The sequence below is a fragment of the Argentina silus genome, assembly GCF_951799395.1.
Source record: "Argentina silus genome assembly, chromosome: 2".
Lineage (NCBI taxonomy): Eukaryota > Metazoa > Chordata > Actinopteri > Argentiniformes > Argentinidae > Argentina > Argentina silus.
The window spans coordinates 9,388,914-9,404,151 of record NC_139656.1 but is presented as its reverse complement, the minus strand read 5'-3'; the positions used below and the strand labels follow the sequence as shown (position 1 = coordinate 9,404,151).

The following is a 15,238-nucleotide window of genomic DNA, read 5'->3' as shown; positions in this document are numbered from 1 at the left end:
TTGAGTTGACGCACTTTATTCCTAAAACAGAAGCCGCACCACCCATCGCTGGCACGGCATTCATATATAATTATTTATATATATATATATACACATATACATACACATATACATATATATATATATACATATACATATATGTATATATATATATATATATATATGTATATATATATATATATCCATATCCGTTTGGTTTTTGTGTCTAAATGTGTGGTATAAAATACTATATACGACAATGTACCTCTTTATTTGAACACAGTGAACTTCATTGCTGTACAAGTCCTCTGCAGCTACAGCTTAGCTGTAAATCCTCCACACGCAAAGGCATGGACATAATTCTCCAATCTACTTCTTCTGTACATCGTGACAATACAAATATTCTGTCCCCATTACAAAAAATAATATTCTAAAAGCAACCTACTGCGACTTTATTTCATTTTTCTAGGTTTTTCATTTGTTTTTTAATTAAGACGATTACATATATCTTAGACCAATTGCTTGAAAGCAGGAAGGCAATATAAACCTTCTCGGTTTTTTAATATATAAAAGAGGTTAAGAAATAAGACAAATTATACATTTAAAAACGTACAATAAATAAGATAGATGCAGGCATTTCATTTGGATACAATTTCATCCAAAGGAAAAGGGAATATCAGGTCTTAAAACCAAGGATCCATTCTCAAGTTTTTCGATCACAAATGTCCCTTTTCTTCCAATACTTTACAGACATGTTTCCCACATGAACTGGCCGATTTCGGTGCTACCATGCAGAATACATGGCAACAGGAATCTTTTTCTTTCATTCGCTCCTGTTATTAGCCTCATTTGTTCAGGATCTCTTTCTCTCTGTCCTTCTACTTGTGTGTGTCACAGTGGCAGGAGCTGGCTGAGCCGTCGCTATTCTAGTAGCACTCCAGCGGCCCTCTGATCTAGTCCCGTTCCAGATCCACCCGAGTATTGAAGCCCAGCACTGTAGTAGTCATCTGTCAGGTTGGAATCCCTTTGGAGGGTCCCACTGTCCTCTCCTCTCCCCTCTGGCTGTTCGTTACAACATGTTCATGATGAAGTTGTACATCTGGTTGAGCACCACAAAGTGGATGGGGAGACAGGAGCGCCGGTCCTGCGTCGCTGGGTCACACGTCAGCCAGGAGAGGGCGTTGTACTGTTCCAGCACAAATCTGCAGAGGGAGGAGATACCGCATGTGTTATTCACAAGAACACGCATCTCACAGTATGAAATCAAGTGGGGCTACTTCACATGCTCTTTCACAGGCACTTATGCACTTTCAGTGTGTGTCTGTGAGTGTTAAAGATATTCAACGGACGAGCCCTGCATTCTTTAGCCAGGAGTGTATGGGTGGGTGTGTTTACCTGAGTACGTCTGAGGTCTGATTGGAGTCGAGGGGGTGGGAGTGTTTGCTGTGCAGCAGTTCATCTGATTGCACTGAAGACACGTGGAGGTGCAAAGAGGCCTGGGCAGAGAGAACAACAAGGAGTCAGAGACAAGCTGGTTAAGACACTCTCACAGCAAGCCGAGAACAAACACTCAGTAACAGTGTAGGCAAAAGTGATGTTTATTATGATAAGTGCTTGACCTTACTACCACAAGCTTTTGACTGTCAACCCCCTGAAAAATGACCATCTTTTTTCCCAGATCCCCCCCACCCACACACACACAACGTGCCTGACCAAACCAGCACTGGATCTGAATTATTGAAACCTCCGTTTGCCAGAGACTAAATCAATAATGGAGGAGAGAGGAGCACATCTCATAACTGAGGCCAGGTAAAACAGGAGATGTCAGAGACCGATGGATCGCTCCAACAACCTGAGCCCTGCCGACCTCCCAAACAACTGATGCTGATATCTCGTCACACTCCTGTGGTGTGAGATTGCCATTTAATTGGCTTTATCTCAAACTGTGTGTACACTGGTCGAGGTACGAGTTTGTCAAAAGCGATGTCTATGGAATGATACAAACTGAAATGTGATAGATAAAATGTTAACAAGCACTTCAGGCAAGCATATTATCAGAAGGGGTCTTATGTCCAGAAGTGAGGGCAGAGGCTGGTATTGTACCTTGAGGAAAAGGGGACACTGGTTCTGAGCTTGAGGGCAGGCTGACCAAAACCAGTCAGGCAGTGGGCCGGCTTTGGCTGTGGACACAAAGTAGCCCAGGGCCAGGGGCTGCTGCAGGATGTTAGGAACTTCATCATGAGACTCCATGCGGTCCGTACTCTGGCCCTGGAATTACAGCAAGAGAAGAATTAGTCATAGGCCAATACAATACTCAACATTTCTTTTAGATCTTTTCAATAACAGTTTGGGACCTTTTTGGCTTTTCTAAATCGTATATATATATATATATATATATGTTATTTTCCTATTTTATTGATAGTAATGGCAGAGGAAGACAGGCAGAGACGGGTCACAGAACAAAAAGTGCAAGACTGGGAATCAAACACTTGCCCCAAGGGTCGACAGTCATGTGCGCGTTCTATTGGCAGCAGAGAAACCTGCAAGGCCAAACTCTGCCATGCGGCTTTTCTAAAGCTAACAGTGAGGTCTAAGTGGTGGGCTGGGGACTCGCCTTGCTGCCATCACCCCCGTGATGGTAATGTGAGCCTGGGGAGTGCACAGGCGAGGTGGTGGGCGAGGCTGGCAGGATGTTGATGATGTCTGGGTCCACCAGGTCATTCTCCTGGTCCAGCAGGTCAAAGATCCCGATAGTGTCCGACCCATCTGGAGAGAGGAAGAGAGGGAGAGATAGTTAGTTTACAATCGGTTTTCAATAGACTAAAAAGAGTAAGAAATAAAGAGGAGAGCTCTCTGCCTGTCCAACGAGAGCAGCCTCTCCATTGGAGTGAAGGTGACAGGTGAGGGCAGACAGAGCAGAAGCAGGGCACTGACTGACTGACTGACTGACTCACCATTGGTGGTGTTGAAGGCGATGTCGATGTTAGTGTCAGTAGTGTAGTTGGAGCTGGCCACCTGGACGAAGGCGGAGGTGGGGAACACCAGGATGTGTGTACAGGATGTGTCCTGAGGCGTGCTAAGCTGGGACGTCTGCATGTTCAGAGTAGTGCTGCGGCCAAATACTGAGCCTGTCGACACAGAGTCTGGAGAGGGAAGAAGAGAGAGAAAAAGAAAGAAAGACAGACAGGTCAATACACTCATCCTAATCACAATAATATATATATATTTTTTTAAATCATACAGTTCATATCGATCAATTAGTAAAATAAGACGGCAATAAAATCCATAATCTTTCAATCATAGTCATCAATGATCCCTTTGAGTACACTCATCTTTAAGTCCAGGACTCAATTCCCAGTTGAACAGATTAGCACATCCGTTTAAGTATAACACTAATCTTCTTCAATAAAAGGCATGGCCTGGAGGGACCAGTCTTCATAGAGGCCCACATTATGCAGTGTGACAATCCCTTCACTCCCCAAAAATAAACCCATCTAGTGCTCCATCACATCAGACAAAAATCAATGGAGTCTCAAAACCAGTGCTTTATGACTGAGGAACACTGTCCTCTGAGCCATCAATCTGATAACGACAAGAAGGGACATGCATTATGATATGCTGCCACCATCCATCACAACACACACACACACACACACACACACACACACACACACACACACACACACACACCAAGTGGCCTGCCACTCCCTGTGGAAAAACACCGCTAGGATGAAGGGGAGCAGAAATCATTCATCACTATAGATTTGATCGCGAGATTATGATAGTGTGTTTATGGCCAGGATCATTGAGTAAGTAAATGGTGTTGAAAGAAACAAAACACACAGGAGGACACAATACCTGGCATGATGACAAAGGAGCCCTGCGGCTCCATGGCGACCAGGCAGGCGCTGAGGATGCTGGGAGTGTCCGAGGCAGAGATGCCACACATGCGACACATCTCCTTCAGACGGCGGCTCAGAGACTGGAGGTTCCTCCTACTCAGCAGAATGCTCCAATCTAGGATTGGGGGGGGGGGGGGGAGTGGGGAATGAGTGAATGAGCAAGACAGCATCCATGTGTAATAGTATATTAGTGCTTTAAGTCTATAAGGCAAATCCTAAAACTGCTGGTTTAATGTTTCCCTCACCTCTCAACTCCCCGTGTCCAATTTTACCCAAGCGGCCAATCACCACCCTCCATGGCACTGATGTCATCTGCACCAGCCCCAAGCACCAATCCCACAGCTTCTGCAGGCCCAGCCTCCGGGCAGAGCCCTTTTTCCTCCGCGCTCTGTTTGAAAACACAAACATATTATACACCGTCATTCAGAAACCACTACTGAACACTTCATACTACAAATCCCAAGACATGTAAGGTGGAAGTAAAATTACATCATCTACAATTAGCCGTTGTCACCTGCTCATATCAAACTCAACCCACAACAAACATTGCATTGCTCAAAAGACTGTTAGCTGTGAAGGTCTGCTATTTGTAACATTCCAGCGTGTGGTATGTTGATGGTGAAGATGATGAGGATGATGAAGGCGTGCAGCCCCACCTGTTGGGCACGTCGATGCTGATGATGCAGGTCTCCAGTAGCTCTCCATACAGGTCAGTGCAGGTGGCCAACAGCCATCTCTGGTCATGGGACAGGCAGTAGCCCACAAACAGCACGTTGTACTTCTGCGACGCCTCGCCGAACGTTTCCCCCAGCTCCGTCTGCTTGTCCTTCACAGGCGCCAGGATGAAGGGAGGCGTGTAGAGTCGCAAACACTCTGGTCTCTGTGGACGGGGGAAAGGTCAAAGGTTAGACCAGGATCTGGGGCTTTATCTACACTATGACTACAACATCGTATGTCTACAAGTCACTGACTGGGTTGGTTGGCTAGCCAGGTAGGATCCTGCCAGTGCCACTGTGCTGTCAATACTACCACCGTCCCACCCAAATCCCAGCCATTCCATTTATCCAGCTAAGTAGCTCACGTCTCCCTCTGTGTTAGGGGGAAATGTAGCAGTGACTGGGAGAGTAAATTGGATTGGATCCTAGTCTGAACCCGCCTCCGTCTACACCTGCAAGCTGGATCCCATTAGGGAGGTCTCAGTGAGCTACCCAAGCAGATAATGGAAAGAAAACTCAAGAGAAGCTGAGGGTTACAAGTTCCCTTGGTCCTGTACCAGAACTGAGGGGGTTAGTGTAACACTCTATTCACCTCAGTGCCTCTTCTTCTCTCTCTACCACACTGAACATGACGAGAGCAGAGGGCTTGTTTAGTCTATCTGCAGGACAGATAGAGAGTTAGTATGCTAACGCTACACCTTTAGTTGTCAGTCCTGTTTACCTCAGGGCTCTTTAGTGCGGTGTCGATGGCCAGGCCGGGGCCGAAGCCTGTCAGAGATTTGACGTTGGTGGAGCCGGGCAGGGGTCGTCTGCACTGGGAGAATACTGAGAAGGCCAGGGACTTGAGGTGCTGGGCGTAGATGTGACGCTCCTCATTTCTCACAGGCTGGAGCAGGTACTGGCAGGGGATGATCTGAAAGAGGAGACAAACACAGGTCAGCAGGAGCAATACACACACACACACATCAGAATTTTTTGTTAAAATGTGTTCTATTTCAAGACACCCACCCACTACTCCACACCCGCCCACCCATCCACCCAATTAACACCTTGTTTTTTCCCCAAAAAAATTTGTTTGTTTGTGTTGCACCAATAAAGTAAAAAAAAAAGCCATTAAATTAAGTTAATTGACCTGCACAGAGATGGAGTTGCGGATGTGTGGGGGGAGGAACTGAAGCATCTCCAGGTAGCAGCGCAGCAGTCCCAGTGTCCACACACTGGAGTGAGCTGGGCCCGCACCTCCCTCAGGCTCCTCGTACGTGAAAGGGTCCACAATGTAGACCACAATGGCCGGTGGGTATGTGATGGCGTGAGACTCTCCGTCCGTCGGTATTCCAACCTTCTCTCTCTCCAAGGTGCTGGGGAGAGAAGACGGAGAGGTTAGGATTAGGAATGCTCAGATATAAATAATCTTAACACAAACTAGGAGCAACGTCAACTATTGCGGTTGGTGTATATGCATGCATATGTACAAGTGTACAAGTGCATGCATGAGTGCTATGTAGTACCTCTCTAGGGGCTCTGTGGGCCCTGGAGTCTGGCTGGTGGAGTTGTCTCCAGGGAGGCCAGTGTTCTGGGCTCCAGCCTGCTGGCCCAGCTGCCCGCCCTGGGTCGCACCACCATGGCTCTGGCTCTGCACGCCCATGTTCCCAAAGGGAGGGAAGGCGCTAGGCTTGGCAGACTGCATCCCACTGCCTGGCTGGCCCGAGGGCGCCGCCACACTGTTGGCTACGCCAGCGCTGTTGCCAGGCGCACTATTGCTGCTGTTGGGAAGGGAGGGGCCTCCGGGGGTCACTGAGCTTTGGGGGCCTGCCAATGTGGAGGAGGAGGAGCCGGACGATTGTGTGGATGAGGATTGGTTGGATGACGGAGGGGGACTAGGCTGCATGAGGAGGGAGCTGTCTAAAGGCTGTGCAGCGAGGTATGGAGCTGAGAGGAAGAGAGACACACAATGAAGAACTCCATTAGCCTGAAAATCAAACTGCAAGCAAACAGTAGCAGTGAGAACCAGTCAATTTAGTCAGCACATGAACCTTTTTCAAAGCACCTCTGAGACCAACATTGAGAAAGAGAATTAAGAGAGTCAAGAGAATTTGGCCATGTCATCAGAACTATCAACGGTGAGCACGGACTAACAAAGGGCAGAGTCCATCTACTGAAAAGCCAAGGGCTCTACCCAAGGGGCATTCAATCTGTCAATCAAACATACCGAGGTCGTGGCGGCACACTTGTGCGTAGAGCTTGAGCTTGGCGAAGGCGTCACTGTTACCGCTGGCAGCCTTGAGGAACCAGTCGCTCACCGGCTGCTCCGCCAGCTTCTTGGCAGCCGCTCCTCCCACTCGCACGATGCCGTCCGGGTGTCCTTTTGAAATGGGCCGGTGCTGGCCTAGACGACAAGACTACAGGGTGCACACAGAGAGAGAGAGAGAGAGAGAGACAGAGAGAAAGAGAGACACACAGAGAAAGAGAGAGAGACAGACAGAGAAAGAGAGAGACAGAGAGAGAGACACACAGAGAAAGAGAGAGAGACACAGAGAAAGAGAGAGACATACAGAGAAAGAGAGAGAGAGACACAGAGAAAGAGAGAGACAGAGAGAGAGAGACACACAGAGAAAGAGAGAGAGACAGAGAAAGAGAGAGAGACACACAGAGAAAGAGAGAGAGACATACAGAGAAAGAGAGAGACATACAGAGAGAGAGAGACACAGAGAAAGAGAGACACACAGAGAAAGAGAGAGAGACATACAGAGAAAGAGAGAAAGAGAGAGAGAGACACAGAGAAAGAGAGAGAGACACACAGAGAAAGAGAGAGAGACATACAGAGAAAGAGAGAGAGACATACAGAGAAAGAGAGAGAGAGACACAGAGAAAGAGAGACACACAGAGAAAGAGAGAGAGACATACAGAGAAAGAGAGAGAAAGAGAGAGAGAGACACAGAGAAAGAGAGGGAGAGAGAGACACACAGAGAAAGAGAGAGACAGAGGAGCGGGGAACGATTAGACACAGGAATGAGTGAGTGAGCTGGTGTAGTGCAGGCATTCAAATGAGAGGTCATGGGGGACCGGAGACGACCATCTGATCAATAATTACAGTATGCTGTCTGAAAGCTGCTCTAGCAGGGCTAGTGTCAATTCCACTTCAATCTCTTGAAATTCCAATTCAATTCCAATTGGTGTTGTTGTAGGCATTTTGTCAGCCTTACCTCGTAGACGGCCGTTAAGTCTCTGAAGAAGCTCTTGGCTCCACTGAGGAGGGCCTCGTTGTCAGGACACACCACCAGGTAGCCCACGTCCCTCTGGGAGCCAAAGGGGTCCAGAAGCAGCTTCTCCCAGTAGGGCAGGCCGAACGGTGACAGCACCACAAAGTCATACTCATAACCCACTAAGAACGTAGGGATGGGCAGGGGCTCTGGAGACTCGTCTGTACCTGAGGGAGGGAGGAGAGAGGGAAGGTGGTGAGTAAGTGCCTAAACAAGCCACCACAGCCACCTTTCAGGGCGAGATTGAGAGCCTCAAATGAGTCCCAGCGGCGGCTCCCCACAGAGCAGACATCTGGAGTACAGCAGTGTGACTGAGCTGCCTATTGATCTGCCAGCACACACATGCATCTGCCTGCCCTGACTCAGCCACACACACACACACACACACACACACACACACACGCACACACACACAAACTCTGACAAGAGTGACAACAAATGTCATTACCAGGCTCAGGTTGGGTGGCACTACTACACTGAAGCAATTAGTATCCTTTGAAAAACAGTGTGCTTCCTGCCCTTGGAGGACGCTGTGTCCCTGGTGGCTTACCGTAGGAGCCTCGTCCAGCCATCTTGTGGAACTGCTGCCAGGTGAGGGGTCCCTGGACGCCCCAGGATCGCACCGTCCTCTTCTTCTGAATGGCGTCCTGGAGAACAGGCTGGAGGGAGAGCAGCACCCGCAACACATCCTGAGAGCACAGGGCACTCACGTCCACCGCTGGAGAGGAGGAGGAGTCAGAGAGAGACACACAGAACACTGAGAACGCTAGATAACTACATGCTGAAACCTTTTTTTTTTTTTATTACTACAAAAAATGTACATGCATTTAGAGACCCCTGTGAAGCTTATGATTTTGAATAGGTTAAATCATCAGTCATAAAGGTTGGGGTTGGAATGACACATTGCAAATTTATGAAAACAAACAAGAAAAACAAAGGTCTCACCATTCCGTTTGGACCAGTGGTGTAGACAGGTACTCTTGACCAGTGCTTCATCCACCTTGCCTCCTGACATGTTGTCCATAAACTGGCGGCCGTGTTCCAGAGCCATGTAACAGTCGCTGTGGTAGTCCCTTTCCTCCACCCTCACACAGGGGGGAACAGGGGCACCCTCGGCTCCCCGCGCCGCCAGGCTATCAGGCTCCACGCCAGCGATGGGTGAGAAGGGGTTGGTGCACTGGTCCTGCAGCAGGAGGATGAGCTCGTCTGGGACGCGCTCCCCCCTCCCAGCTCCTCCTCCCCCACCCCCCGTCCTCTCCAGAGACGACAGACGCAGGGCCTCGAACCGCTTCTCGGCCTCACGGCTCACGTCCGAGCCCCGTCCAATGATGTCCAGCTCGTCCTCCAGGAAGAGGCCTGAGCCGTTGCCGTAGCGGCGGTTGACCACAGCGCTAAAACCACAGGTGCAGGGGTACTGGGCCTCTCCGATGGGGTCACTCAGGTAGACCCCCACGTCGGCTCCCTTGATGTTCATGTTGCACACACAGATGCAGCAGCTGTCAAAGTTGCAGTCCTTGAAGAGGTTCATGACCGACTCAGAGAGGATGAGGGTGACGTAGAGGCTGTGGGCCTCAGGGATGGAGGGCACGGTGGCAGGCTCTACAGAGTTGAGGGGTCTGCAGGTAGAGGGGGTGGAGGCGGGCGAGTACAGGTCCGAGTTCTCATACTTGAGCGAGCCCTGGACACTGGAGGGACCCCGGGGGGTGCGTGGGGTGCGGGGTGTGCGTGGGGTTGGGGCGGAGAAGCGCGGGGTGGCTGGGGAGGGTAGGATGCCCGTGCCACTGTTGCTAGGCGGGGCACTGTTGGACATGAAGGGCGTGTGGGTCTGGGGCGTGTAGCTCTGGCTATAGTCCTGGTCCATGGCACTGCCTACACTGGGGATGTTACTGCAACAGAGAGAGAGAGGACAGGAGGAGTCAGATATGAACACAGAGATACAGAAGAGTGAGTAACACAGCAGAGCATGCAGGAACTGTATATCTGGGAATGACAGAGCAGCGCCCTGCTAGTTTGTATCCTATGTCTTCAAGACAAGACAGCTCTGTGTATGGTTACAAATGTCAGTATGTAAACAATGCATTTCACTATCATCAAGTGCAACCCCATTCCTGTAAATAGGTCAGCTAACAAGGGAGAGGAATGTAAAAACATTCAACAAGGGAGGAATGCAGAACAAGCTGAGATGACTGCTTGACTGTCAGGGTATGCGACCGTGGTACATAGACAGAGACAGAGAGACAGAGAGAGAGAGAGCGAGAGAGAGAGAGAGCGAGAGAGAGGAAGGTGCTGCCATTTCAACAAGCTCCCCTCCGTGAGGGAGAGTCTATTTTTGGGCAGGCAAGCAGCTGCGAGGAGAGAGCACAGCCTGTCCCTATACGTGTGGGAAACAACTCCTGGTGGAGCCCTCTCTCAAACCAGGCCCCTGCACCTAGAGAAGGCCCTCTTTATACCCGAGGCAGGTTAAGTACTGAGGGCCATAAAAGCAGCCTGACCAGCTTATAAACGGATTTCCCATGACTCCTTTACAACCTGGGACTTTATAGCCAGTCTTAGCACTCTGCAGATTCCCTGCTGTGCACAGAAGGCCCCCCTCTACAGCCCCTCTGACCAGGAGCAGAGGTACAGCTCAAATCACATAGGCATATGTTTGGACGACAGCAATTCTCCACCATTTTAAGTAGAATTAATCTGATTTTGAATGAAGCCATTTTGAAAAATAAAAAAGAACAGCAAATCCCTCAATTGCTTTTTTGCCAATATCACACTACGGATGAGGTCTTGCAGCTACGACACGTGGGTGTATTGAGTTGTGTAGAAAACGGTTAATAATATCTGCAAAATAAACAGTGAGATGATCTACACAGAGGTGACATCCAGCTGCCACAGGCCCAGCTCAGCACTCTGGGCTGATAATCCTCACCTTCAATCATGATGAATTTTACACTCATTTCCCTCCTCTGCCTCAATCAGCCATGCATGAGAAATGGAGAAGTCTCCTCAGGGGGCAAGGGATAAACCTGTGTGTGTGTGTGTGTATGTGTGTGTGTGTGTGTGTGTGTGTGTGTGCGCGTGTATGTTTCTGCGCTTGCGCACAAATTCAAGACAGCCACGGTATCTGTCTGTATCCTGTAAGTCTAAATTACACTCTGGCTTCGGTATCCCTCAGTACAGATGAGCATTGCGAATTGTAAAGAATCCTTGGAGCGAGTGGAAAAATCTCTATTGGTTCCACAGGCTTTAGACGGAGAGGGTCCTCAGTCAGTCTGGCTGGTGAGACAGCCCTCCCATACTTAGCAGGTGGGCCCTATTCAGTACTTTTTCTACTGGTGAAGTGTGCTTCTTTTTTCAAGTGCTTCATATAGAAGAAGATGAGGCAAATGGTTTTCAGGGAAAGCGGTTTTGGCTATTGACAGGATATACTTGAGTGCGGTGGTCTTACCTGTCCTTGTTAAGGAAAGTCATAGTGGGTACAGGGTTGAGCATGTCCAGTTTTCCCACAGTCCAGCTAGATCTATACACACACTCTTCAGGCAGCTTGATGGGCGGTAGACACTGGCTGGGCAGGACCTTCAGAGGGGCGAACATGGAGCAGCCCACGAACGCCTGGCACAGCTCCGGCTTGTACACAAAGGAGAAGTCCTAAGAGAGGCGGGCACAGAGGGAATGAAGCGGTGAGACCATGTGTGCATACAGTAGCTGTCAAATAGCCACAGTAATACGAGACCTTCATGTATTTCTCATTTAAAATGAAGCGACAATAACTCAAAACCATTAAGAGGCTTGTGCACACCGGCATCCTGAAATCAAGAAATACAAGTTCAGTGACGCAGTGAATCGATCCATGGCTTAAGGGGTCGTCGGTTGGTGTTGAAGTTATAGTCCAAACTCACCTTGATCTCCGAGGGCTTTGGGCTGCAATAGCTCTCCTCCACCTCGATCTTGAACTGTCCCCCCAGGGAGGTGCCGTCAAGCGAGGTCATGCCGGCGCCATGCTCCATGTTGCCATATTCCTTACTGCCCATGTTCATAGGGGAGTAGCCCATGATGTGTTGCTCCAGGGAGGGGGGCGTGGGGAACATCTGGTGCAGGTCTGCTGAGCCTGGATTGGGGGGGGGGGGGGGGGGGGGTGAAAACAGTCAGAGAAATGAAGGTTACAGTTCCCATTAAGAGAATAAAGTCTGGATTTGAAATCCGAAGGCAATGAAAGCTCAGACAATATGTATGAGCAACAGTTTGAGACTCCTGCTGCTGGATGAGCCCCTTGTTTTGAATACAAAGCACTGAGCAAGTCACATAAAGATAACAAGAGTGGTTCCTGCCCCAAGGCTCAGAGCTGTCTGTTTTAAGTTGAGCTGCAGCTGCTTGGACAATCAATCACTAAATACAGCCAAACTCTACCACTAGGTGGCGCAACGTGGGTACACATCTTTCCGGAGAACAAATGGTGCTCAGACTTGTTACTGAAGAGCTTTAAGCTTCATTAGGGAATTAATGGATCCAATCCCGTACTTTCCAAGTATCATATGATGACTTTTGCATAGGTTAAAGATGCCCCAAGCACATTTGCAGTGCATGATCTTAAAGCCTTAAGTGGTTCGGGAATAGGGAGAGCTGATCCTAGACCAATGCTTAGGGCAACTCTTTCCCTGGGGCATGGCGCTTGGGGCTAGGTGAGCGAGCCATATCTGATCAGTGTGCAGTGAGCCAGCAGAGGCAGACTTACTGATGCAGGATACTGGGTCCAGATTTGTTGGCTTTGGTTCCTTGCTGCCAAATTTATCGTCCGTTCCGTTCACCGCTCGCCTGGAACCAGGCTGTGGAAAAAACAAAAACACGTTGTTACATTCAACGGTGAATTTGAACATCATCATACACATACATATTGTATTACTATGGGGACAGCAAGTCAATGCTAAGTTCCACAACAGTGAGGGCATTTGAGTAGAGGTTTTGGGATCCCTTCACACTGGTGACATTGCACCCTAGAGTGTTGCAGTAGCACTGCCAGGCTGGTCTATACATAGTCACCGCAAAGGGCTTGGACTGTGAGCTTCAGCAGTTCTGTGGGGTATGGAACACTTTGGAATCAATCCATCTCAGGGCTGGGGAAAGCCTATTTGAATCTAAGCCACTATTACACTGCAATGTGTTGTAGGATGACTTGTCAGCCGCTGATGAACTGCATGTATGCAACACACACACACACACACACACACACACACACACACACACACACACACACACACACAGCTCTCTTGCCAGGCAGTACTCTAGCTAATGGGATATTCATTGTGGTTTAGTGCAGCAGGCTGCTGGCAGGCCCCACTGACCGCGAGCTCATCCTCGTCAGAGTTGAAGAGGTTGTCCAGGTCGTTGATGGACACGGCCAGGTCTGTCTCGTGGATCAGGCTGGTGGACGCTGTGCGGTTGTGGGCTGCTGCCCGCTGGGCGTCTGAGGGGGAGGAATACACACAGAGATGGGGTAAGTAACCATCCAACCCTAACAAGGCACCTATCTCCCAACCCTCAAACACATACCCAGACCTCAATATCAGAACCTGGCAATGATTACACAGAGGAGGAATTCAGTGGTAGAGAAACCATTGAGGAGGACAGTCTTGCCACTATATGCACTATAACTGGCCAAAGATGTCACAACTTGCTAATTAATCTCAATAAAATTGAAGCTGTGTATCTCTGAATTCGAGTTTTCCATTACAATAGATATCAACATGAGCCACGGATACACCCAAGCTTAAAGACCCTTGACTTTTGTTAAGGGAGGCCCATGACAGTGAAGCAACAATATGGTTTCACCCATTATCCAAAGCTAGTGGTGCTGACAGAAAGGCCGAAGGCTCATGTAATGGCAACCCTGTCATCTAACAAGCCAAAGAGCTGCAGTGGAGATACAGGGCATCCTTACCATCTGATAGGCCTGCTGCTCCATCTTCCCCCTGGGAGAGAAAATGAGACAGGAGGAGGGAAGGAATGAGAGCGAGATCAACACTGCACACACATTTTGAAACAAATTTAGAGAAACTTAACAGACAGGAAAAAGTTGATGAAACATGATAAAACATTTTTTTTTTTTTTTTAAATACCGATCAAGGATGTAATTCAATAAACACAGTATAAGATGAGAAATATGAAGAAAAAAGAAAAAAACACCATAAATGTTTCTTTTGGCTTCTGCAACGTTACACAGGTGTCTGGAGCCTGTGAGAACAGGGCTGCTTTCTCAGAGGAGAATGGGTTTATTTTTGGCACACTTCAAAAAAAATAAATAAAGAGAGAGAAGGTAGAAGGGGGGGCAGCTCTGCACTGACTCTGCTAATGAGATTTCCAGACTAGGCTTGCAGTGTATCAGAGAAATGCCACGGCCGGGTAACGCGGCCTAATGCGATGTCAATATATGGGAGGGATAGTGCTCAGTGCTGTGTGCTCCTCTGATGGGCCCAGTGTACACAGCAGCAGCACTGCTGGGGAATTGGAATGGTATGTTCCAGCCATTGATTTCATTACGCTCCAGGGGCTCTCTATCTGTGTAAAGGCCTTTAATCTGTTTCCCTTAAAGGCCCGCTGCACAGCAGCAAAGACAACAACACAACCACAAAAGAAAACCTATAAGCACTAATGACGCCATCTCCCTTATCAATAACTAGGAGTGAGTGTGTGTTTGTGTATGTGTGTGCGTATGGAATGCAATATATTAACTGTCTATATTAAGTGTCATGCTTACCAATAATTAAGAAAAAACCCAGAACAACTGTCACACAGATCAGGAACACTCTCCAGAAGGTAGGTGTAAATGTGTCAGAGATTAACATCCAAACTACTGCAAGGTGCAAACCGTTATCCTCAGAAATGATAGTCAGGTTACAGTTTGTTAAAAAAAAGTATCTAAAAAGCCTGGAAAAAGGATATTATCTTCTTGTACCAGAGTGATTGCAAGAATGTTTGGAGAAAAAAGGATCTGCCCAACATTTTCTGCACATCACTTCATCTGTGAAACATGGTGGAGGGGGTGTGATGGTTTGTAATGCCTAACTTGTCTTAACTGATGTATTCTGAGGTGTACAGAAACGTCTTGTCTGCACAAGTACACACAAATGCCTCCAAATTCATTGGATGACGTAACACAATAACTCAAGTCATACTGCCATAGTAACTTTTCAGGGCCAAAAAGTGGAAAGTTCTTGACTGGCCAATTCAATCTTCAGATTTAAATCCAATTGAACATGCATTTCATTTAACCCAGCGTCTGGTGGGGTCAATGGGTTGCAGACTCCAGGCAGTTATTGCATGCAAAGGATTGTTGACCAAATACTAAACATGAGTGCTTAATTTGGACATTATATGAACCTGTCACATTACTTCT

At 48.3% G+C, this 15,238-nt stretch overlaps 1 protein-coding gene across 1 annotated transcript in view; it reads right to left on the bottom strand.

The window, feature by feature from the left end:
* The window catches only part of med13a (mediator complex subunit 13a), a 52,461-nt gene continuing 37,223 nt past the window's right edge, over nucleotides 1-15,238 (bottom strand). The window contains exons 11-30 of the mRNA XM_083697431.1: nucleotides 13,784-13,814; nucleotides 13,188-13,309; nucleotides 12,581-12,671; nucleotides 11,748-11,956; nucleotides 11,297-11,496; nucleotides 8,803-9,743; nucleotides 8,408-8,575; nucleotides 7,801-8,024; nucleotides 6,807-6,996; nucleotides 6,106-6,526; nucleotides 5,730-5,955; nucleotides 5,319-5,510; nucleotides 4,538-4,761; nucleotides 4,127-4,269; nucleotides 3,838-3,996; nucleotides 2,934-3,122; nucleotides 2,594-2,745; nucleotides 2,083-2,247; nucleotides 1,375-1,475; nucleotides 1-1,181 (exon numbers count right to left, since the gene is read on the bottom strand). Of these exons, the coding sequence (XP_083553557.1) occupies nucleotides 1,049-1,181; nucleotides 1,375-1,475; nucleotides 2,083-2,247; nucleotides 2,594-2,745; nucleotides 2,934-3,122; nucleotides 3,838-3,996; nucleotides 4,127-4,269; nucleotides 4,538-4,761; nucleotides 5,319-5,510; nucleotides 5,730-5,955; nucleotides 6,106-6,526; nucleotides 6,807-6,996; nucleotides 7,801-8,024; nucleotides 8,408-8,575; nucleotides 8,803-9,743; nucleotides 11,297-11,496; nucleotides 11,748-11,956; nucleotides 12,581-12,671; nucleotides 13,188-13,309; nucleotides 13,784-13,814 (4,281 nt within the window). The 3' untranslated portion in view covers nucleotides 1-1,048. The remainder of the gene's footprint in view (nucleotides 1,182-1,374; nucleotides 1,476-2,082; nucleotides 2,248-2,593; nucleotides 2,746-2,933; nucleotides 3,123-3,837; nucleotides 3,997-4,126; nucleotides 4,270-4,537; nucleotides 4,762-5,318; nucleotides 5,511-5,729; nucleotides 5,956-6,105; nucleotides 6,527-6,806; nucleotides 6,997-7,800; nucleotides 8,025-8,407; nucleotides 8,576-8,802; nucleotides 9,744-11,296; nucleotides 11,497-11,747; nucleotides 11,957-12,580; nucleotides 12,672-13,187; nucleotides 13,310-13,783; nucleotides 13,815-15,238) is intronic.